At 29.0% G+C, this 24892-nt stretch overlaps 5 protein-coding genes across 5 annotated transcripts; 3 read left to right on the top strand and 2 right to left on the bottom strand.

Annotated features, from left to right (window-relative positions):
• Window positions 1-1086: 1086 nt before the first annotated feature.
• Window positions 1087-13386, top strand: DYN1 (dynein heavy chain; the record flags this gene model as incomplete). Its single annotated transcript, XM_064860927.1, has 1 exon — window positions 1087-13386. The coding sequence occupies one exon, from the start codon at window positions 1087-1089 to the stop codon at window positions 13384-13386; it is 12300 nt and encodes a 4099-aa protein (XP_064717944.1).
• Window positions 13387-15134: 1748 nt separating this feature from the next.
• On the top strand, window positions 15135-16385 carry YSR3 (sphinganine kinase YSR3; the record flags this gene model as incomplete). The annotated part of the gene is made up of 1 exon (XM_064860926.1): window positions 15135-16385. The coding sequence occupies one exon, from the start codon at window positions 15135-15137 to the stop codon at window positions 16383-16385; it is 1251 nt and encodes a 416-aa protein (XP_064717943.1).
• Window positions 16386-18257: 1872 nt separating this feature from the next.
• On the top strand, window positions 18258-19283 carry MRS4 (Fe(2+) transporter; the record flags this gene model as incomplete). Its single annotated transcript, XM_064860925.1, has 1 exon — window positions 18258-19283. One exon carries the CDS (start codon window positions 18258-18260, stop codon window positions 19281-19283), a length of 1026 nt encoding a protein of 341 aa, XP_064717942.1.
• Window positions 19284-19833: 550 nt separating this feature from the next.
• HFL1 (Hfl1p) lies at window positions 19834-21159 on the bottom strand (the record flags this gene model as incomplete). Its single annotated transcript, XM_064860924.1, has 1 exon — window positions 19834-21159. One exon carries the CDS (start codon window positions 21157-21159, stop codon window positions 19834-19836), a length of 1326 nt encoding a protein of 441 aa, XP_064717941.1.
• A 326-nt stretch (window positions 21160-21485) lies between these two features.
• On the bottom strand, window positions 21486-24536 carry TRK2 (Trk2p; the record flags this gene model as incomplete). Its single annotated transcript, XM_064860923.1, has 1 exon — window positions 21486-24536. One exon carries the CDS (start codon window positions 24534-24536, stop codon window positions 21486-21488), a length of 3051 nt encoding a protein of 1016 aa, XP_064717940.1.
• Between the last annotated feature and the right edge of the window lie 356 nt (window positions 24537-24892).

Raw genomic sequence — 24892 nt, 5'->3', positions numbered from 1 at the left:
AAATAATGAAAACTTTGTTGTAAACTTGAGTGGCAATACTGGAGTTCTTTACAAATAACTCTACCTAATCCATGATAGTATATTCTGCTGATATAATCTATATTTCAAATATTATATAAATATTTTTATAGAATTTTAGTTAATGTTTGGACATGACATTTTTATCCACGAACTCTGTGTATATTAATCAATGGTGAATATACAAGATATTTTACAATAAAGTCACACTTCTATAAGTTCTGCCTAATAAAGAGTAAATTATCGAAACAAACCTTGCAACTTACTTGGCCTAAAACGATCATTAAACTCTTAACAACAACTATATTTATATAAAAACAACACATTGCATTATCTTATTGTGAACTAATTAAAATATGGTTATAACTTTTTAAGATTTTATTTTTAAGTACTCTAAAAATAATCAATTGCTAGGCAAAACGAGATGGAAAAACACTTTTACTGGCAAAAATCAAGAAAATATGAAACACACAGAGTGTACAGTTCTACCCAGATTATATAGTTTTAATTATAACAACGTTATCAATCTAATTTATATCTAATAAAACGCACAGCAAACGATATAATTTTTTTAAAACCTATTACTTATTCAACCATGCAAAAAAATTAAATTATATTCTTACTAGGTTTCTATTTCTATTCTGAAAGTTTGATTTCTTAAATTTCTCTAGCGAAAAGTGAACACTGATTTTCTTTAAATTATTTTAAAAAGTGTTTGATTACCTTTTAAACACGTGGGACACTTTTCAAATGTTTTTAAGATGCTTTTATTGCACTTCTAGTTTCCTTTCTGACAATTTTCATTAGTGGTTAACAAAGATATTTCAGGATTTGTCTTGTTTTTATTCCGTATTTATAATATATTCTGAAAAAATAAAATGTGAGAACATCCTTTACTAATCTCCAAGTAAATAAAAAAAAAAAGCTTAAAACGATAACAGTATAGCTATCTCCACAACAAGATACTTCTTGTATATCATATTAATATCCGGTAATGAAAAAATAATAAGAATAAAAAGTACTATATTTGTTAACACAATTTCTATCCCATTTAACATCATTACAATAATGGATAGCGATGAGAGTATAAAAGGCTTTGAGAATCAATTGGTTCAGCATTGTGTCAATATTATACGACTCATAAGTGATGATATAATATTAAAAGATACATCTTATGATAGTTTCTTTCAAGAAAACAAAGATCTTTTTAAAAAGTTTTTATCTGATAAGTGTGCTGATTCAATTCTTTGTGTAAGTTTAGACAGTGACACTGAAAAAATAATAATAGATGATCATATTTCAGAAAAGTTCTTCACTAATAAGACTTCTGACTCTTTTAATCTATTGAATCCAATTATTTTACTTTTAAAAACTCAAACTACACTGAATTTAGAACAAAGTCTAAAATCCCAGTTAGAAATACTAATAGTTCCAACAGAAGTTAATATAGATACGATAAGCAATCTTTTCTCAAAAGGGGTTGGTTCCCTTTTGGATTATTTTACTAATAAATCTCAACTAAACAACTTATCTCAAGTATATGTAGAAAATACAAAACAAAAATTACTTGAAATATCTAAACGTTTTCATAATATTAATGCAAATATAGGATCACTCCGAATTTCAGAATCATTAGATGATTCAATCAAAAATGTAATTACTAAAGGTGCAACATTAGAAACATATCGAAATTACATTAATGAGGATTTATTGATTGATTCATCATTTCTGAATAATTTATTAAATTCATTAAACCAATGGATACGACATTGCCAATTTTTGAAAACTTATGAACCACCATTACCAAGTAATCTGACTGATGAAATTGAAGAATGGATAAAATATAAAAATATATTAACTATAACTTGTAATGAATTGGATTCCACCAGTTATAAAGTTATAATAGATATTTTAGTTAAAGGAAAACGTCTAAAATTAAATGATCCAATTTTAGCTAACTGGGACATACAGTCTAGGTTACACACTGTATCGAAAATTCTAGATTTTTTAACAAACTTAGAAGTAGAAAACCTTAAATCAGTCAAGAACACAGAACAACTGACAACTTACCTAATAAAGTTATCATCATCTTTACGAAGATTTCGTTTCTCAGATTATCCAGTTACCCGTTTTATAGCTTTTATGGAAATGCTGACTAACTTTATATTTGAAAATGTATTCATAATTAGTCCCAATATTTTTAAAATTTCACTACAACAATTTATAGAAATCCGAGAATATCTTTTAGATATATGTTCACAATGGGATACAATGTCTAGGGAAATGATCCAACAGATTAGAGAGAAGATAAGAAAATCAAACTTAGAATTATCCATTCCCATTGAATTTAATCATATAACCAAAGCATTAAGACTAAGATTAGACACAATAAAAGATATTAAAGCTGAAGAATGTTCTCTTTCTGAAGCTTTTGCAAATGTTTACGAAGAGAATTTGGAACTCGTTAACTGGATATATACACCCATAAAATCCCTAAATAATAATGATATTTTCATAGAGGCTATAATAGCATCATCAATAAAAGAATTTAATGAAAGATTATTTCAAGTAGAAACCAAGTTGATTGAAAGATATAATAATGTGATAGCAAATTCAGCCTCTGATGAGCTTTTCGATGAAGTTATTAGGTACAAACCATTACTTACGTATTTTCCATCCTTAAAACTAAGATTGCAAGATACAGAGCATTTAATTTTAAGTTCAGTGAAATCAAATATCACTTCCTTAAAAAGCCAGCTCATGTATAATGAGGCAATGATCCAATCTCTTCAAAATTTGGGACTGGCTGAACTATCCTCAGTACTTGTTCAATATATTTCCTTCAATAATAAGGTAAATTCTATCACGTCTAATATGGAGACATTATTGGGTCCAAATTGGAAATACCTGCCTGAAAGCACTACCGTTGCTAGAGATTGTGAGTATATACAACATGAAACTGAGATCAAGAAACTTCTCGATACATGGCTTACTAATTTACCTGGATATCATAATGATTTAAAAAGTACTGTTATTTTAAAAATTTATGAAGAAAGCAAGAAAGATGCATCACAATTACAATTGAAGGTCAATTTTAACTTTGAATTAATAAACTATCATAAAGGTCTTAAGAGTTTTTTATACTATAATTTTCAAATTCCAACAGAAACTGTCCACAAATTTCTTGAAGTGAACTCGGCTTCATCTCTTGCAATTCATTTGAAGGAAACACTTCAAAACTTTTTTTATATTCTTAAGCAATTATCCAAGTTTAAGTTTTTGCTATCTTTGCTTCAAAAAGATATTGATTCAGTATGGTTTATTCTCAAAAAAGGTCTTTCAATTTCTTGGCGTGACCTAACCGTGGCAACGCATAATAACAATTATGATATGAACTTTATTTCAATTCTTGACGGAGCTGTATTGCAGCTTATTGATAGATATCATAGATTGGTCCAGACTGATCAAAATATAATTCAATATTTTGAAATTTACAAAAATGGTGAGAATATTATTGAAGACTTTGCTTCTTTAACTAATCAATTGCGAGATATCTCAAGTGAATTACTCGAAGAGGACTGGAATAATGTTAAAGGTTTTGTAGATTTATTAAATGTGCATATATTTAAACTTTTAACAAAAAGAATGGCTGACTACTTTGCATTGAATTTCTTTGAGATCCAAACTATTATGGTCTCTCTAGATAATGGGGAAATCTCTTTCAAACCATTAATAAATGATATCAAGAGCTTATGGTTTCATAAAATAGAAAAGTTTATATCCATTTGCACAACAATTCCAATAATATCTAATGGCAAAAATAGTAAAAAAATATACTTTAAGAAAAAACAGATTATAGAGGCACTTATTACTGACTTATCCACTATTTATAGTACCATTGACCAATATTGCATAGCTGGTGAAAAACATTTCACGAAGTGGAAGAGTTACGAGTTTCTATGGGATATAAATGAATATTACCTTCAAGAATACTTGTCTAGCAGTTTTACAGAATCTATCAAAGTTTTGAAAATGTTCCACAACAAATTAAAAGATTTTGAAAATACAATACAGGAAAGTGAAATTGTAGGCATTTTTAAAATCGATTCTGATAGGGCATATCAGAATGTTTTAAACAAATTAAGATATTGGATATATTTTACTATTGAAAAGATACTTCCAATTTATGACGAAAATGTTAAAAATTTAAGAGATTGCATTCTTAAGCAGATAGATGAACTTTCAACAATATCTATTGATCAATCTTCTATTCATACAATATTGAAATTTGTTGAGATTACTGATAAAAGTGGGCATTTGCAAGATATATGGAAAGCAAAAATTCAAGAACTCCTTTCGATAGAACAAATCTTCAAAATATATAAAGTGAAATTTCCTAAAAAGCACATATTTCTTAACCAAGTAGAGTTTGATATTAGTACAACGGATCAGCTTGTGAAAAAACACCAAAAATATTTGAAAGATAACCGTGGTGCTATCTCTGAACTTTTGAATATTTACTTTAATAATGTGTCTAAAAATTTAATAGAATTAGAGAGGAGTTGGGAAGATTTTAAGTTAAATATGGTTTCAGAAGAGTTGAATTTGATAATTAATGTTCTTAATTCTATTGAAATCAAGCTAAGTGAAGTAATTGAAAATCGCAATCTTATTCTTAAAACTGCAAAAGCACTCTCTTACCCCATATCATATGTCGACAACACAGAATGTACTACATCTGAAATTAACAATTATATAGAAATTTGGAAGAAAGTCTCTGCAATAAATGGACTACTTAATGAATACCTACAAACATCCTGGAAAAAGTGTTCTATCTCTGATTTATCAGTATTTTGTACCAAAAGTATAAAAGAACTAAACCATTTTTCATCTATTATTAAGAACACTAGGGTTTATAATAATATTCAACAGATACTCTCTGATATTCTCAAGATAAAAGAAGAGCTTACACTGCTAAAAGATTCAGCCATAAAGCAACGACACTGGTGTGACATATTTAGGCAACTTTCTTTGAGTGACTTTAATATATCTTTTGTGGAGGATAATCAATTTAGTTTAAATGATGTACTAGCTCTGAAGATAGAGTCACATAAAGCTACAATCAACAATATTATCGAACATGCCCAAAAAGAATATGTCATTGAAAAAGCACTTAATAATATTGATAATCATTGGCTGCATATCAACTTACAGTATAATGAGCATAACACTGGAATGATACTTGTAAATGATTGGGATTTAGCAGCAAGACAATGCCATGAAGATTTGAGTGAATTATTGTCGATGAAAAATTCTACTTATTTCAAATTATATAGTAACCGTTGTACAGCCCTGACAGAGAAATTAAGTTTACTTTCTATTATTTTATCAACATGGTGTGATGTCCAGTTTAAGTGGCTATCAATGTTTGACATTTTTGGAAAAAATAATAAAATAAAAGAGTTGCTACCTCAAGAAGAGTCTCGATTCCATTATGTTTCTACAGATATGAAAAATTTACTCAAAAGAGCACTCTCTCTAAAGCATCTAATTGATATTTCCTCTATTCCTAATTTTCATCTATCACTCTCAAAAATACTTGATGTATTAGTTTCTATACGTAACTCGCTAAATGATTTTCTAGAAACTTACAGGGAACAATATCCAAGGTTTTATTTTTTGGGAAATGATGAATTATTAAAAATACTTGGGTCTACTAATTCAATAGAAACAGTATCTAAATACATGCAAAAGATGTTTGGGTCTATTTCCAATATTGAGAGTAAGGATGAAATTATCTATGGTGTTAAATCTGTTGAAGGTGAGTCTTTCAGTATAGAAAATACAATAAACATATCTACATATGAAGCTCCTTCTCAGTGGTTGACCCAATTAGAACAACAAATAAGTAAAAGCTTATTAAGCAATATTAAAAGTTGTTCGAATAAATTATTTAAAGGTACTCAAATTTGTGATCTAATTGATATATATCCATTTCAGATTTTATTAGTATCTTTTCAGATATATATGACAAAAGTAATTGATTTAGCATCCGAGAAGTCTGATATAACAAATATTCTAAAGAACTTAAAATGTTTGAAAGAAAAGTTACAAGTAGAAATTAATAACTCAGATTCTGTAGACATGATTATCAAAAGAAAAAGAGAGAATATACTTGTTGAGGTGCTGTATTATATTTTTACTACAACTACATTATTAGAAAATGAAAAAAAGTTCATGTCGTCTATTAAGTGGAAGTATATCCATAGAATGTACTTTGTGAATGATGATACTTCTAACAAAACTTATCTGATGTTTTCTCATGGCTCATATACAGTAAATTATGGGATGGAATACATCGGTATTCCTGAAAGACTTATCTATACTAAAAATTTAATCCAATGTTCTATTTTCTTAATGGAATCAAGAGGTCAAGGTTATGGAGCGTGTTTATTTGGTCCCGCTGGTACAGGAAAAACAGAAAGTATAAAAATGTTGGGGCAAAATGTAGGTAAAGTTGTTGCTGTATTTAATTGTGATGAAACATATACCTTTTCTGTGATTTCAAGATTAATATTTGGGATTGCTCAAGTTGGTGCATGGAGTTGCTTCGATGAGTTTAATAGACTTAACGAAAATGTTTTAAGTTCTGTGACAAGTAATATACGTTTAATCCAAGATTCTTTATATTTCAAAAGGAATTATGTTGCTTTAAAAACAAAATCTATATGTATTCAGAGATCTACAGGTATTTTTATTACGTTAAATCCAGATTATGAAGGTCGATCCAAGTTACCAGAGATTTTAAAAAATATGTTCAAGGAGTTTTCATATTATGCTCCTCATGAACTTGAAATTATCAATGGTATATTAGATACTCAAGGTTTTATTCCAGACAATAATTTGTCTAACAGTTTCCTCAATTTTATTATGCTACTAAAAAATAATTGTAGCAAGCAATTACATTATGATTTTGGGCTTCGTACCATAAAAAGAATTTTGATGACCTGTAAGAAATATAAATACAATTATACCTTGAAGAATGCCCTTGTAAAATCAACAAGAAGAATTATTCTTCCAGTTTTGAATGATACTGATAGTCAACTTTTTTACAAATATGAAACAATTAGTTTCAGTGATGTTCTTTCTGATAATGTAATGGAACACCAAGAAATATTTGAAAAAGTCCTTTTTGAAGAATACAAGAAACCTTCTGCGGATTTCTTAATCAAATGCCAACAATTATATGATTTACAAAAAACGCAACAGGCAATAATTTTATTGGGAAAAGCCGGATGTGGTAAAAGTACAATATGGCGCACAACCTTAAAAGTTATAAAAAGAATAAATGATACTTATAATAAAGTATATATAATTGATACCAAGGTTTTATCAAAAGACGAATTATATGGCTCGTTGAACATGGCAACTCTAGAATGGCAAGATGGTGTATTCACACAAATAGTGAGAAATTGTTATGCATGTTTGCAAAATGGTGCAAAAAAAGAAGACGTCTGGATTGTGTTTGATGGTAGAATTGATTCAGAGTATGCAGAAACTATTAATAGTGTTCTTGATGATAACAAGCTTTTAACATTACCCAATGGTGAGAGAATTCCAATAGCTCCAAATATCCACTTACTTTTTGAAACAGACACATTACATTTTGCTACACTAGCAACTATATCCAGATGTAGTCTAATATGGGTTGGTGATACCATAATTTCTAAATATGATATATTTATTAATAAACTCTTTTCGAAAATGCAGCAATTGGTTGAGGATAATGTTTTGTCAAGTACTTTTTTTAATGACATAACACAGGTGATTAGGGACATACTACCTTATACTCTGTGGGAACAATTAAACAAAACAACTCAAAATTGGACCAGCGTATTCAAGGATAATATTTGTAGTACAGATAATGCTTTAGTGGCTGGTATTGTATCATTTCTAATATCTTTTGGTTCTCTACTTGAACAAAAGGATTCTGAGTTCATAAAAAATATTCTTAGTAAACGAATATATCAACTTTTGATAACTATTTTTACCGATGAATATGAAAAGAAAGATTTGAATGAGTATAAAGAAATTTTATCTAAACATTTTTTATTGGACACAGATGTTGATAATATGGTCTTTAAGAAGCTAAATGATGAATTGACTTTAGTACCTTATGATATTCCTTCTACAAAGTTAAATGTAAAGAGTTTTGATAGATCTGATCTTGTAATTACTACAAGAGATACAATTTACCACTCTGAACTCATTTTGGATTTTTTAGTTTCTAAAATACCACTTATATTTTGTGGTCCAGCTGGGGTTGGTAAAACTATGATAATTAATAAGGTATTACATGCACATGATAAATATGATTTAGTGTCGATGAATTTTTCAAAAGAAACATCAATAACTGATTTAGTTTCTCTTTTTAATCGTCATTTAATATACATACCTGACGGTGATGGGTACATATTATACCCAAGGAATAATGAAAAGGAAATAGTATTTTTCTTTGATGAGATTAATCTTCCTAAAGTGGATAAATATGATTCTCAACCTGTTATATTATTTTTAAGGCAACTTATTGAAAAAGGAGGCTTTTGGAGAGGTTTGGATAATAAGTGGATATTTTTAAAGAATGTACATTTTATTGGCGCGTGTAATCCTCCTTATTACTCTGGTAGAAGCATGTTAACTTCACAATTTTCTCGGCATGCGGGTATTGTCTTTTGCAACTATCCAGCAAAGTCATCTTTAAAACATATCTATAACGTATATTTTAATGCTTTATTTGAAATGGTTCCAAGTCTAAAAATGTACTCAAAAGATTTTACAGATGCATCTATTGACTTATATTATATGTATATTAAAAGTTTTTCTGAAGAAAAATACATTCATTACATTGTAACACCTCGAGAACTAACTAGATGGATCAAAGGATTACTATTCGGTATGCTTAATGGTCCCAGACAAAATTTTCTTTCAATTGTAAAACTTTGGGCTCACGAAGCAATAAGAATATTTTCTGACAGGCTTGTTTCTATTGAACACAAAACTATATTTTTTTCTAATCTTCAGGATGTTATAACGAGAACTTTTGTTACTGTTGACTTCTCAGAAAATATATTTGATGATTTCTTCTATTCTAAATGGTTTAGTGCAGAATACATTCAAATATCTAAGAAAGAGTTGATACACCTAGTAACTCAAAAATTTGATATTTTTTGTGAGGAAGAGAGAATAGGTAATATTGTTATTTATGATGCTATGATAGATCATATGTTACGAATTGATAGGATCTTAAGGCAGAACCAAGGTCATGGAATGCTAGTAGGTCCTAATAAAATAGGTAAAACGACGATGATTAAATTTGTTGCCTGGATGAATGGTATTCATATCATGCAACCTTATATTACAAAGGATTTTACATTAACTTCATTTGACGCTTTTTTAAGGGATGTTTTACTAAAAGTGTCAATAGATGAACAGGAACTTTGCTTACTAATTGATGAGTCAAATATGCTGGATGCAGCATTTTTAGAAAGAATAAATTATTTACTGACAAATTCTGATATTCCAGATCTATTTTATGGGGAGGAGCTTTCAAAGTTAGAAATATCTTTAGAACAGAAAATGAATTCGTTCGGAAGATTAAACAGTAGTAAGGATGAAGCTTACAAATGGTTTGTAAATCAAATTTCCAAAAATTTGCACATATTTTTTACAGTTTCAGATCCATATAAGGACAACAAAATGAATTCACCTGCGCTATTTAACCGTTGTGTTATAGACTGGATTGGTCCATGGGATATTCCTGTTCAATATAGTATTGCACGAAAAATTTTGACTCAAGTTCCAGTTAACATATTTGATTTTAAAAATGTTGAAAAAAGCAAGTATTGGATTTTACCACAAAATCCATCCTCTATGTATGAAATATTAATTAACATTATGATACATTTTGATATAGACTTTTTCAAAATGGTCAAGCAATATGAACTATCACCCTGTTATTACCTGGATTGTATAGATATATTTAAAAATATATTTATGAGGGAATATCAGACTTTGGATGATAACCAAAGATTTATTACTAACGGTTTAAATAAATTGAATGAATCCGTTCTTAAAATGAAAGAAATGCAAGAACTTTTATCCAAAAAGCAAAAGATTTTAGAAACTAAAGAAAGAGAGGCTCGAAAAACTTTAGATACATTATTATATCAACAAAATGAATCCGAAAGGAAACAAGAAGCAACAGAAGAGATAAGGCAAATCCTTGTTGTACATGAAGAACAGACAATAAGGAGGCACGAAGAAATTCAAAAAGATCTTAGAGAAATTCAGCCTATAGTTGAATCGGCAAGACTAGGTGTTAGTAATATTAAAAAACAACACCTTACAGAATTAAAATCCATGAATAAGCCACCTAATATTATAAAAGTTGTATTAGAAGCTGTTTGTTTTTTATTAGGTTATAAATTTGATTCATGGAAAGATATTCAAGTCTTTTTGAGAAAAGATGACTTCGTATATGAAATTGTTCATTATGATGCAACGAAAATGATGAATAATAACACAAGAAATATACTAGAAAATAAATATTTATCTAATGAAAGCTTTAATTTTTCTTCAGTAAATCGTGCCAGCAAAGCGTGTGGACCACTGTACCAATGGTTATATGCACAAGCCAAATATGCAAATGTTTTAAAGAATGTCATTCCTTTACAAGAAGAAGCAAAACATACAAAACAAGAAATGCTGACAGCTAAAGCACGTCTTCTAGCTGCGGAGGAAATGGTAGAGGATTTAAAAGCTGATGTTGAATTATCCAAGCAAAAATATAGCAGTTTGATAAGGGATGTAGAGGTCATTAAAACAGAAATGGAACGTGTTAAAGGCAATCTAGAACGCTCCAGACTTTTGATAAGCAGTCTTAGTTTGGAAAAGGATCGGTGGTTATATTCAGTTAATTCATTTTCAAAAGATAAACGTGCTTTAATTGGAAATTGCTTAATCACTGCAATATATTTCTCATATTTTGGGCTATTAGATGAAAAACAAAGAAATATAATGCTTCATTCATTGTTTAATTTGATGAGTAAATGTTCTTTGGAATATTCTATTAGTTATAATTTTATAGACAGCAATGTGAAAATTGATGAAAAAACATTATGGATAGAAAATGGATTACCAAACAACGATTTTTATTTAGAAAATTTTTGTTTATTGATTAATAATCATGGATTAATACCATATTTTATTGATCCAGTTGGAGTAATTATGGATGTTCTAAAAAAACATTTTGGTACCAAGCTAGTTGTTATTAGCTTTTTAGAACCCAATTATTTAAAAAGATTGGAAAATTCTATCAAGTTTGGAAGTGTTACTATTATTGAAGATGGTGAATTTTATGATCCAGCATTAAATAGTATATTGTCTAAAGAATATCAAGTTGTCTCAGGTAGAACTATCGTAAATATTGCAAGTAAGGATATTGACGTGTCGCCAGAGTTTCAATTGTTTATTTGTTCCCGTGATCCTCATGCGAAGATTTCAAATTTTGTTAGAACAAGAGTTCGGAAAATTAACTTTGCTATTACTGAAGGAAGTGTTGAAATACAATCTCTTCGTCTTACACTAATGAAGGAAAGTCCAGAATTACTACATAAGAAGGAAGAATTGAATAGCATTAATAGTAAATATAAAGTTCGATTAAGAAATTTGGAAAAAGACTTACTAGAAACCTTAAATGATTCCGAAGGGAATATATTAGATAGTAATGATTTAATTAATACTCTAGAGAATATCAAACATGAGTCACAAAATATTGAAAATAAAGTCAAAGAAACTGATAAATTGATTGCCACATATAATAAAACTACCGAGAAATATGCTCCACTTGCAGGACATTGTACCAGAATTTTTGCAATTATAAAGCAGTTTAGTTCTTTGAGTTGGTTCTTTAACATACCGATAGAACAATTTATGCAAATATTTGAATCAATCTTTGCTCATCCAGAATGTAAGGAATCGGCAGATATAAATAAAAATATGGATAATTTAATAAAGCTTTTGTATAGAAATATCTATTCAATGCTTTCAGTAAACTTTGACAAGATATCACAAAAAATTTTAGCAAGTTTGTTATATTTGACTTACATTGACAATACTTCTGACGCAAATAACACCCTAATTGTATTAAAAATTTTAAAATGCTTTGCCAGTCAGGAAGAAGACACTTTTAATCTGTCAGATAAAATTACTTATGATAATTATTATCATAATAGGGAAATATCTAATTTAATCAAACTTTTTAGGGACAGGAAGTTCATGGAAATATTTTATGAATTCCAATCATTATTTGGTCCGGAAGATAATCTTACTGATTTATTGTTTCATTCTAGCGATTGTCCAATAATTATGGCCAATGGACTTAATGAGGACGGATCAATTGAGTTTGAACGTTTGGCACACATGAATAATAAAAAATTAATAACTATTCCATTGGGTTCCATTGAAAATACACAAATCATAGAAATGGAGATTAATCAAAATGCATATTCTGATATGTGGATTTTATTACAGAATATTCATTTATCAGCATCGTGGGTGGAAGATTATTTAGTAAAAACTGTAGAAGAAATTGACAATATTAAAGATAAGAGAAAACTGAAAGTTTTTATGACTTGTAGTTTAACTAGTAATCCTTTGCCTTTCAAATTACTAGAAAAATCTTATAAATACGTTTACGAAGGTAATGTTAAGATATTAAAAATAGTGAAAACCCTCTGGCTGAATGATGAATATAAAAATTTTGTAAAGGAAAGAACCTTCAAAAGTGATGAGATTGCAAGCTACTGTAATAATATAAGATATCTATTAACGTGGCTACATTCCATCTTTGTCGTGAGAAGTCGTTTGTCACCATATGGATTTACTAAAAGATATGATTTCAATATCTTTGACTATAAGTCTGTGCTATTTTATCTCCAAGCGTTATTAAATAATTTTGAAAATGAAGAAACCATTACATATTTAATAAAATACTATGTTAAAGAAATCATTTATGGTGCAAAAGTAGATGTTGCTGAAGATAAGAAAATAATAAACTCAATTTGTGAAGAGGTATTAACTCCAGAAAATATTCCAGAAAAAGATAAGGTTCTTAAATTGCCATTATTACAATCTACTGAATATACCTTGGAAAAAATAAAAACAACATTGGAGACATTAGAGGAGCCGCTTGATTTTATAACCTCATGGTTGGGGATTTCTTCAGAATCTATCGAAAATCATGATAAAGAACAAGTAAGGATTATTGCAAAAAGCATTTTAAATATTTATGAAAGATGTAATGATTAGTTGTTTTTGATAGATTATGTGTAAATTAAATCATTATTTTCTTCTTGTAAAACTCTAATGAGGAAACCAAGTCTTGCAAAAAATGCATTTAAAATCTTTCATCTTTATTATTTTTTTATTTACTTTTTTTGAAAAAAAAAAGATCAAGGTTATTCTGATCAAACCTAGCCAAAAATAGTCAAGCTGCTACATGGAATATTATATAGGCATACTAAATAGTATTTTAAAATTGCATTTCAAGAATATCTTGAAAAAGAAGCATATTCAAAAAATTACTAGCCATCATTTACGGTTAAGTTTTATTGTTTTTTGATCGAATTTCTTCATTTAAAATTTTATGTTGTTCAACGTAAAGCCAAACTGCTGAAGTAAAATATAACGTTTAAAACCAGTTTCCTTACAGTTACCTGGTAAAATAAACAAATATCTACCAAAACATATTCGACCAAATCTGTTGAAATGAGTTTATAGATGTATGTAATAATCTAGATTTTTTGTACCCAATAACTGAAAATTTTATAACAGTATATAAAAGAAGAGTTAAAATAAAATGTGTTTTAATGTATATTAGTTATATATGTATATTAAGTATATAAAATAGAATAAAGCAAGTAATACAAGAACAACTTATAGTGCCACCCATATCATATTATAAGTTTATATTATTTTATTACATTAATCTAAAATGAATGTTAATAAAATATTTGGTATTGAATCCTTACGTCGAAACAATAAATACACAATTTGAAATATCAATCATTGATTGTTTATGCTATTTTGCTACTGTTTTTATTTAAAAAACATGCCCAATAAACTGTTTTCAGTGATGGTACACACCATATAGATTTACCTAAAACCCATTCTACGAAACAAGACTTACCTTAAAAAGCAGTTTCGTTGCAGAAAATTTAACCGTCAACTTTTTTTGATAGAAAAAATTGGATATTATAATTCAAGTAATACAATTTCTATCATTATAAAAGAATTTATTGGGCAAAACATAAGCTTTTTTTTTTGGATAGTTTCTTTAGGATATTACTACGATAGTATTATATGGAATTCTCCAAGTTTTTAGTTTTTTGCACTAGTATTTCTTTAATATTTAAGCAATATTTACTTAATAGACACATTACACAAAAAAAATAATTCATTGTTTTTCTCTTACGTTACAAAAAAACTTAGGTTTTTTTTGTCACTTCTAATTTTTAGTTTTTTTCATATATTCTTCAAATAGGGTTTGATATAAATTAGTTTGTCATTAATTGTGTTTCTTTTTTTTTTTTTTTCTTTTTGTCTCATCGGTGATTTTTCCTCGTTTATTTCTATACAGTTTGTTTTATTCTCTTTTGCTTTTGCAGCTACCTACAATGAAAAAACACCCAGTATTATACGAAATCCATAATACAAAAAACGCCGACCACGATAACGTAGTTGAGAAGTGGAGATTTATATCAACGCATACATATTATTTTATTGTGAAATGATGCAAAAAAAAATAGTGACATAAAACAGATCATCAAATAGTAAAGTATATATGTGTATTAAAATATTAATGTAAAATATAAGCAACACATTAAATAAATACACAACAGAGTTCTTGTATATTCATTCATAACCTCATCATTGTACTACACGCTCTTCCTTCTTTATAATATCATAATTTGAACATTAAGAAGCTTTATACAAAAAGTATATATACATATATATATATTTGTATTTCTTCATAAAGTAATATCAAGAGCAATAATATGAGTGGAACAATTGAAGTGGTTTCCACTCCAAAACAACTACAACAACTACAACAACAAAAACAAAAACAACAACAACAGCAGCAGCAGGAGCCTTATGATATTTCTAAGGAAGGAAATATTTTGTTAGATCCTGGAAACCATGATCCAAGTCACTTTAAAAGTAAGATGTCTAAAATAAGGTTTCAATTTAGACAGTATATGACAAAATTTACAGATCATCAATCAGAATATTTAGCTGAATGGCAAAGGAAACATTCTTCTCCGTTCAGAGATTATTTTTTCCCATATACTGCATTAATGGGATCACATACATTTTATGTTATTTTTTTACCGATGCCTGTATGGTTTGGTTATTTTGAACAAACAAGAGATTTAGTGTATATTCTTGGTTATTCCATATATCTGAGTGGATTTTTAAAAGATTATTGGTGTCTTCCAAGACCCAAATCTCCACCAGTGAAAAGAAGTACACTAAGTAAATATACAGCGAAGGAATATGGTGCGCCAAGTTCACATTCAGCTAATGCCATGGGCGCCACCATGTATTTTATATATTATATTTGGGATTGTTCAAGTTTCAACATATTTCTTAAGATGTGCTACACTGGATTTGCTATATTATATTACATGACATTAGTCATTGGAAGAATTTATTGTGGTATGCATGGTTTCTTAGACATAATATCAGGGTCCATATGTGGGGCTGTATGTTTTGGTACGAGAATGTGGTTACGTTACATTTTCAGGGACTTCCGTAGTGGAGAGTATGTTTCGTTCCCAGTTATCAGTGTAACTATCGGATTACTACTGCTATATAAACATGTTAAACCCATTGATGAATGCCCATGCTTTGTTGACAGTGTAGCGTTTATTGGTGTTATATCAGGATATGAAGTCGGAGATTGGGTTCTACAGAGATACAATATGGATTTATATTGTAGCAAATTTAATCAGATTGGGATGTCTATCATTTTAAGACCGTTAATTGCAGTCCCGTTTATTATTATATGGAAAGAATTACTGAGCAAGAAAATTATTTACACGTTTTTAACAAAGGTGTTAAGATTAACAGACGATAGAGCTTCAGTTATTAAAAAGCGTAAAGAAATGACAAACAGCCATGAATGTACACCCTATATAGGAGAGCCAAAAATTGAAATTCTGGGAAGATTTCTTATATATTCCGGTATTCCAATGATTACAATTATATTAGCTCCACTAGTATTTAGAATGATTGGTATTAAATAAGTAGATACAAGAGTAGATGACTAATTAACTAAGTTTTCTTTTTGTTATTATTTTTTATTTTTTCTTTCCCTTAACGCTTTCTTCTTTTCTTTTGGTTTAATTATTTTATTTTTGCCTGTAATTAAGCAAAAAGAACCAAACATAAATAAAATATCCATGAACCAACAGTCATAACACAATATTTTACATGATAAAGTATTTCCTTCTAACTAATCTACTCCACTCTTTTCTAGATTTTTTGTTAAGAATATAAAACTTCTTTATACTCATAACATAACCTTACTTATGTTTTACTTACTTATACATAGTATGGAAATAAAGAAAAAGATTACTATTGATTATTAAGATGAGGAATCTTGCTTACTAATTGTAAAAAGGCTTACACATTTACACCCTACGAATGCATTTATTATTCACTCAACCTGATCGATTAGTAACATAGTTTACTAAACTGTAGTAATGATTATAAGAAAAAAAAAAGGAAATTAATAGTATGATTTTTTTTTAAAAAAAAAAATAAATAAAAATAAAAAAAGAGAAAACAAATCTATTCTGATGGATTAAGCATGATTGACATAGAAGATGTTGGTATTACAAACATACGAAGATAAATCAAACTCTCTAATAACGCGAATACTATTTATTTACAGGGATTATCTTTTGCCATCGCCATCATAGTTAATTGTTTATCCTTTTTTTTTTATTTTCATTTTTTCTATCTAAATCTTACTGTTGTTGTTATTTATTGGTTTCATCTTAGTTTTATATATCTTAGCCCTATAAAAAAGAAAAGGCATACACACATAATTTATTCTCGAGTACATCTTTTTATATTACAATCGTGTTTCTGAACAAAAAAAATCCCTATTTTTCCATGTCAATTTGAAAATCACTGAAAATAATAACAAAATGCTGTTTCAGACCTTCATTCAGAAAAAAATAATCACAATTTTTAACTGGAATTAGTCTCCTTACCCTAACTCCCTCCATCACAAAAGAAAAAAAATGAAATAGCCAAGTTTTCCTTTTTTCCTTTTTTCCTTATTTCTTTGAGAAATTCTGAGAAATTCCGACACCCCTGTTTTTATTATTATTAGTAGTATTAGTATTTTTTTTTCTTTTTTCTTTTTTTCATTGCTCGAGTTCTCCAAAAAAGAAAATTTTTTTTCTTTTATTTTTTTGCCAGTTTTTCCAAGTTCTCTCTCATTTGGTATTGTTTTGTTTTATTTTGTATGATTATTTCTATCCCCATTCCCCACGACGATGACACGCCTGTTATTATCGCCTATATTACTAATCACCAATTACTAAAACAGACAAACAGACAAAAGGAAAATGAACAAAATGAACAAATTGAACAAAAACGAAAAAATTTGACTTGAGTCCCGCCAGGAGGACAATATTTGATACATTACTAGGTTTTGTATAAGAAAAGCCTTTGTGAACTCGAAGGAGATACACATATACGCACACACACACACGCACATATATATATGTATATGTTCATGTGTAGTATATGATATGCAGTATACGATATATATTTAAATTATTATTCTTGCTCCTGACTAGTACATTCCAACAACATCCCTTGTATATATATATTTTTTTGTTTTTCACAGATTCTCAAAAGAAGCCTTGGCGAAAGATCCATTAACTGAAATAAACTACATAAATTATTGTTACTGCCGTGAAACATTTTTTTATTTTTTTAGATAAATAATTTAACCCAAATTCTGTAAATATACATTAATTGCCTGTTTGTCTATTAAATATATTTTATTCAATTATCTCCTTCTTTTGATTTTATTTTATTTTATATTTTTTTAGAATATTTATCATTGCACGTAACAAAAACCATATACTCTATTCCCTATGACTTTGAGTGTTTCTGATACTAAATCCAAAGCTGACAACATGTCTTCTGCTTCTGCTTCATCCTCCTCTTCCTCCCCCTCTTCTTCTTCCCACCTTCCTCCACCACATACATCTCCTTCATCTTCCAAGGAAGAAGAAATAGACTATGAAGCATTACCTTCGTCTGCTCCCTTACATTACCAGTTATTGGCAGGTGCATTTGCGGGAATCATGGAACATTCTGTCTTATTTCCAATTGACGCAATAAAGACTCGTATTCAATCATCTGTAACTTCCAAAATATATTCCGGTAGTAACCTGCTATCTCAGATATCTCGTATCTCCACCGTGGAGGGCTCTCTGGCACTGTGGAAGGGAGTGCAATCCGTCATCCTAGGCGCAGGGCCAGCACATGCCGTATATTTTGCTACTTATGAATGGACAAAGAAGACACTTATAAGTCCTGAGGATATCCAAACTATTCAACCCTTGAAAACAGCAGTAAGTGGCGCTACTGCCACAATCGCTGCTGATGCTCTAATGAATCCATTCGATACAATAAAACAAAGAATTCAATTGCAAACAAACTCCTCTGTTTGGCAAATAACAAAATCAATCCTGAAAAATGAAGGTGTTTCCGGATTTTATGTCTCATATCCAACCACTTTATCCATGAATATACCCTTTGCTGCATTCAATTTTATGCTTTATGATACAACTACTAAGTTATTGAACCCTTCCAATACATATAACCCATTTATCCATTGCATTAGTGGTGGGATTAGTGGTGCCCTTGGGGCTGCCTTGACTACACCTTTGGATTGCATAAAGACTGTATTACAAGTTAGGGGTAGTAAGTCTGTATCAATGGATATCATGAAAAGAGCAGACACCTTTACAAAGGCTGCCAGAGCTATATACCAAGTCCATGGTTGGAGAGGATTTTGGAGAGGTTTAACCCCAAGAACTATATCCTTTATTCCAGCTACTGCCATCTCTTGGACCTCCTACGAAATGGCCAAACATTTTTTGATTAGAGAATAACCGTATTTTAATGCGGTCTCAAGAGTAGCATATCCTTTTTTTTTTCATCATAGATGTTATTGGTGAGTTTGTTTAATTGTTTACTTCATTTCTTACTCTTTCCTTCATTTTGTTTTCATGGATTTAATTTAAGTTATTACCCTTTTTTTTTTTATTTTGTTAGTACCATATCTCCATCATTGCATTATTATTACTAATACTTGATATACAATTTTACAGCAAAAAAAAATGAAGAAGAGAACATAGACAAGTAGACATCTTTGAAGCAATGCATATATTCATTATCACTAATAATTATGAAATAGCTAAGTTTGTATTACTTTTTTTTTTTGGTTTTTCTTTATTTCTTGAAGTGAATGCTTCTATATGTACATATTTGATCATGAAACATTCATATATTATTAATAAACTAAAATTAGTATATGTACATAAATATATATATATATACTCACAACATGAGCTTTAATATGCATAATGATAGATACTTGGATATTTCAATATATACTCCAATCAATATTAATATTACAATCAAGAGTAGCAGAAATTATTGTTACACTATAGTATGGTTGTTACTATTACTATGTGTCCTAACTTCAATCTCATTTCGTAAAGACATTATTTGTTCTGTATACTTATGTGATTGTGGGTTCCATTCAACAGGGTAATTTTTATCTTCAGGTAAATACCTGTTGTTTGTATCAAATAAATTATCGATCCATTGCTCTTCTTTGACGTTAGTATTATCTGTTTGCTTATTGTTTTGCTCTAAGAACTCTTGCCTATCTGTTATGCTTCCATAATTAACCCAATATGTGTCTTGTCCATTATTTGCAAAACGTAATCCCTTATTTAATCGATCCATATTAGTCATCAAATTGTTTATGTGTGTCATTGAGGTACTCTCACTAGGCAAGAAATTTCTAAAATTATAATATGAATCACCAATGAATAAAGTCTGTTTAAAATCCCAAATTAAATCCCCTCCACCAAAACAATCTCTAATAGAATACCAAAGTTTCATTCTAGCACTATTTGGCATTGCTTGCAAACAGTAATCTGTCCATGGAAATGCTAAAAAATGTAGTATTGCAAACCCAATCATTTCAATACAAAGTAGCCCATTTTGATATATATAAGGTACATTTTCACCATTTATCTCACTATCTATATGTAACTTACCTGTAAAACTTAGGAATTTAAGTATCATTCCTTGCCAATATGAAGCAAAAATTATTAATTTCACACACATAAATTTCATCCATGGTTTATACTGTTTTAAATCATCATATAAACATTTCCAAAATAGAGCCAGATTGTATAAAGACCATGTTACAGACATATTATACAAAATCAGTAACCAAACTTCAACACTGTCCCACTGATAAATCTCACATATTAGAAGAAAGAAACAATAAAATGGTTTAAACCATACATATTGTAAAACTCCCCTTTTAACACTTAGGAATGAATAAGGGTTAGATAAATCAATATTACCATATAGAAATGGCAATATATGTCGTACAGGTCTTTTGCCAATTGATAACTCTGTAATAATTTTTCTTTCTCCACCTAATATAAATGTTAAATAAGAAAAGAATGTATAAATAACAAATGCTTCATAAAATTCTCTAATAAAATCCAAATATATTTTAGTAAATGATGGATTTAGAGTTGCCATAAGACAAGTAACACTAAATATAGGTACTAATAACAGAATTCGTATAACTAGTCTTTGTTCATGTGGTTTTCTATAATTTAGAAAATGTTGAAAAATGCTGTATAAAGATATTAACAATGATAGAGAACAAATTATATTACATGGCCATTGCCACCATATGGGTAGATGAATATTATGTCCATCTTCACTCAGCTTCATGGATATTGCTTTATTATATTCTTGATTGACCCATTTATGCTTGTCATTTGTCTCTTATTAACCCTGACAATAATTATTTAACGTTATTTATATTTGACCTTAAAGATCATTAAAAAAATTAAAAATAAAAAAAAAAAATAAAACTAAGACATAACTACTTTATTAAAAAGATATTTAATACTTTCTGGATTGATAAACATGGCTGAGAAATCAAGAGTTTTAGAAACAAAAACAGTGTATGTTGTTAACTGACTTACTATCAGCAGTGGCTTAGAGGATTATGACGTCATTCCTTAAAAATAAAGTTAAAATGTCTACTGTTGATGTTAATCTGTTTGTGCCATGGAAGCAGCCCTTTTAACTTTTTGAAAATTTCTTTTCGTTTGGTAATATTTCTTCCTGATATAACTATTCATGGCATCTCCATGAGTCTGAGTAGAACTATGGAGTGTATGTTTGTAATGCTTACTCTTTTTATCTTCGATTTTTTCAATCTGCCTTAGTTTTTCTGTTGGTAGGATAATTGCACGATCCAACGAATATGGAAGGCCTCTATTTCTTCCGCGAATTAGCATGGCAATTATAACCAATTTGGAAATAGTATTAAATTGAGCAGATAACGATGTAGTGGTACCGGGGTAACCTAATGATAATCCTACTGTACCATATGCACTGACAATTTCAAAAAGAATAGAAAATACATTCAATGCAGGCATATCAGGATTTTGTATCTTCCCACTTTCACAAACACACACAATAAATAAACCAAGAAATAAATACCACAAATCAAAGGAGAGTTGTCTTCTTAGATGTGCACCAATGAATGACCTTGTTGTCAATGGTTTTTGCCTTCGCTTTTCTATTTTACTTTTGTGTACTTTTTTGCTTTCGTTATTAATATTGGTTTCAACCGAATTGTTACTTGTATTTATTGTGTTAGAAACCTCGCTATCACTTGTTCCGTTACTGGTTTCATCAAGGTCTTCCAAATCTGTGATACTACTATATATCCCCAATGATTGTTCTTCGTATACATTTGTCCTTCGAATGGAGATAGCCAATGGCAGTACTGAAACGTACATCATTAACATATAAGAAACCTGAATTGACGGATGCAGTGCTGCAATGTCGACAACATTAAAACCAGCTGTTCTAGTACAAACAGCTTGAAACAACCCAGCCAAGACTGCTATACCTTTAGGTATCTCATTTATTGGCGGGGAATTTAGATCTAGTACAATAAATAATATCCAGTCAGTGAAATTCAATGCTACTAAAGTCAAAAGTAACCACCATGTTGCTGCACTCGGAAATAATAATGTAAAACATCTTCTTGGATGATCTAATAAAAATCCTAAGCTCTCTCTTGATGAGGAAAAGTCAGGAGATATTTTATAAAGTACCCAAATTATGAATCTTAATAAAATTGGAAAACCTGTGTTTCCTATGATTATAAACCACATTAATATGATTAGAACATATATTGCATTTTGGAATGATATCATAGAATTATTTGTTAATGCTAATCCAAGGTCACAGAAGGAACTCATTGAAGTGAAAATGGCCCACCATATTGGGTTTATATGTTCTAAATCTAATAAGTTCTTATAATACTTCTTTAGACTAATCCAAGGTATTAGCATAACAACACCACAAATATGACAACCAATATAATAAATTAAAAGAATAATACAAAGTAATTTAATAGCTCTGTATTCTACACCACCTAATTCGTTTCTTTGTTCCTTAGTTAGCCCAATAAAAACAGAATTTCTACCATAGCTTGGTTCCCAAGAAACATAATTTGCACTCATCAAAGTATTCGATCTTGGAAAATTTATCTCTTCATCTATTCTTTGATTATCGTCATTTTCTATTTCGTCTACACTTGTTTTATCTATATTTTGACCAAATATATTACTATGTCCAAAAAAATTATTCTCATGTTTTCTATTTGAGAATTGATTAATTTTGTATCTCTGTCGAAGAGTTGTTTGATCAGATGAATCTATATTGCTAATTGAAGCTTTTAATCTTTTGTTTTTTATATAGTCCATTCTTAAGCTAGGAGACATTGATAGAATATTAGTTAATCTCTTCAATCTTGTATTTCTCTTGTTTTGTTTTTTCCTTTCGTTAGATAAGGATTGCTTTTTTTCTTTTGAAGATTGAACTAGTTCAAACCGGAGCTCACTAGGTTTATTTTGTGTATAATTTGTTGTATTTTTTTTATACTCTTGGCTTGATGAACCTACTTCGTAAGGCTCAATATTTGAATCATAAGTGCTGCTTAGAAATGTTGAATTGTTCGAAGCAATAGGCTTACTTGATATATCTGAATATGAAGTTGAATCCTGATAGAGGTCTTGGATTACTGTATTGGAGAATGGCTTATTCATAACATAATTTGAAACTTCGGGCTTTAATATCGAAAATTTCTTATTATTAAGTTTATTATTACTAGAATGATTGTTTATAATCATTGAATTGGAGGGTGAATGCTGTTCATTTGGTGGCAAAACTACATAAATTTGCGAACCACTTTTTTCTTTATTTCCGTTTATTGATGAATCAAGAATAGCGATGCTATCATTTATTTCCAAAGTATCTTTATTTACTATTTTATTATTATTGATATCTCTTTGTCTCTGTAGTATGCCAATTGATTTAAGCATTAATTCAAGAGGTATATCCTTTTCAGATCTATGCCTAAAAATTTCAATATCCTTTTTCGTACATTTCTCGAACCGAGAATCAATTAATATATTATCACTAATAGAAATATTACTATTACTCTTGTTATTAGAATTCTTTGATATTTCATCTAATGGAGACAATTCTTCTTGATAATTACTGTTCACCCTTGATAGGGTTTTGTGGATAATTGTTTGAGGTTTAGTTTTTAAACTTTGCAAAGTCATTGTTCTTCTTCTTAAAAAATCTTGCTTCGACGTATATTTTATGTTATCGAAATATCGTTCAAACCAATATAACCTAATGAAAGCCAACGATCCATGGATGAAGATTGGTGTTGCTAGACAGCACATAATGTAAATAATAATTTGTTGATATAGAGTAAGATTATTTGTTGGGATAGTGTTTAATCCACCTTGTGTTACTGCTCCTGCACTGGTAAATAAAATATCAATATAGGATTGATTATGAATTGGATATAAAAGAAAAGACGTAATAAGTGTCATTGTAATAATATAAGTGTAGTGGACGACGATAAAATTAGGAAACAAAATATTACATATGGGTTTTAATCTGCTATGTATAATTCCAATAAAATCTCTTATTTTATGGCTCAAACCTTTCTTATATTCAATTCCTGCCTGTGGCCAGAACGATATTCTTCTACTAAAACTCCGGATCATTATTTTTCTTAATCTTTTTTTTTTTGGAATAATTGGCTTTGAGCCTATTGAACATAAAATCAATTCAACGAATGATTTTCTATATAATACTGATTTATTTGTGTTACAAATAAATGATTAATAGGAGATAATATTATCCGAAAGTTCAAGACTCAGCATATTATTGTATAATGATTTGCCATAAAATTTAATAGCGCCATTTCACTTTTTGACAATCTTTTTTTCCCTTTTTCTTCCTACAAACTGTTTTTTTTTTTGGAGAAAAAAGAAATTGATAAAAATAAAAATTAGAACGATATATAAAACAGAAGGAATGCTGTTTTCATTAATATATATAAAAAAAACACAGGATCTCC

The sequence above is a fragment of the Arxiozyma heterogenica genome, assembly GCF_036370985.1.
Source record: "Arxiozyma heterogenica strain weizmannii chromosome Unknown scaffold_5, whole genome shotgun sequence".
NCBI lineage: Eukaryota > Fungi > Ascomycota > Saccharomycetes > Saccharomycetales > Saccharomycetaceae > Arxiozyma > Arxiozyma heterogenica.
This window is presented reverse-complemented; position numbering and strand designations above follow the sequence as displayed.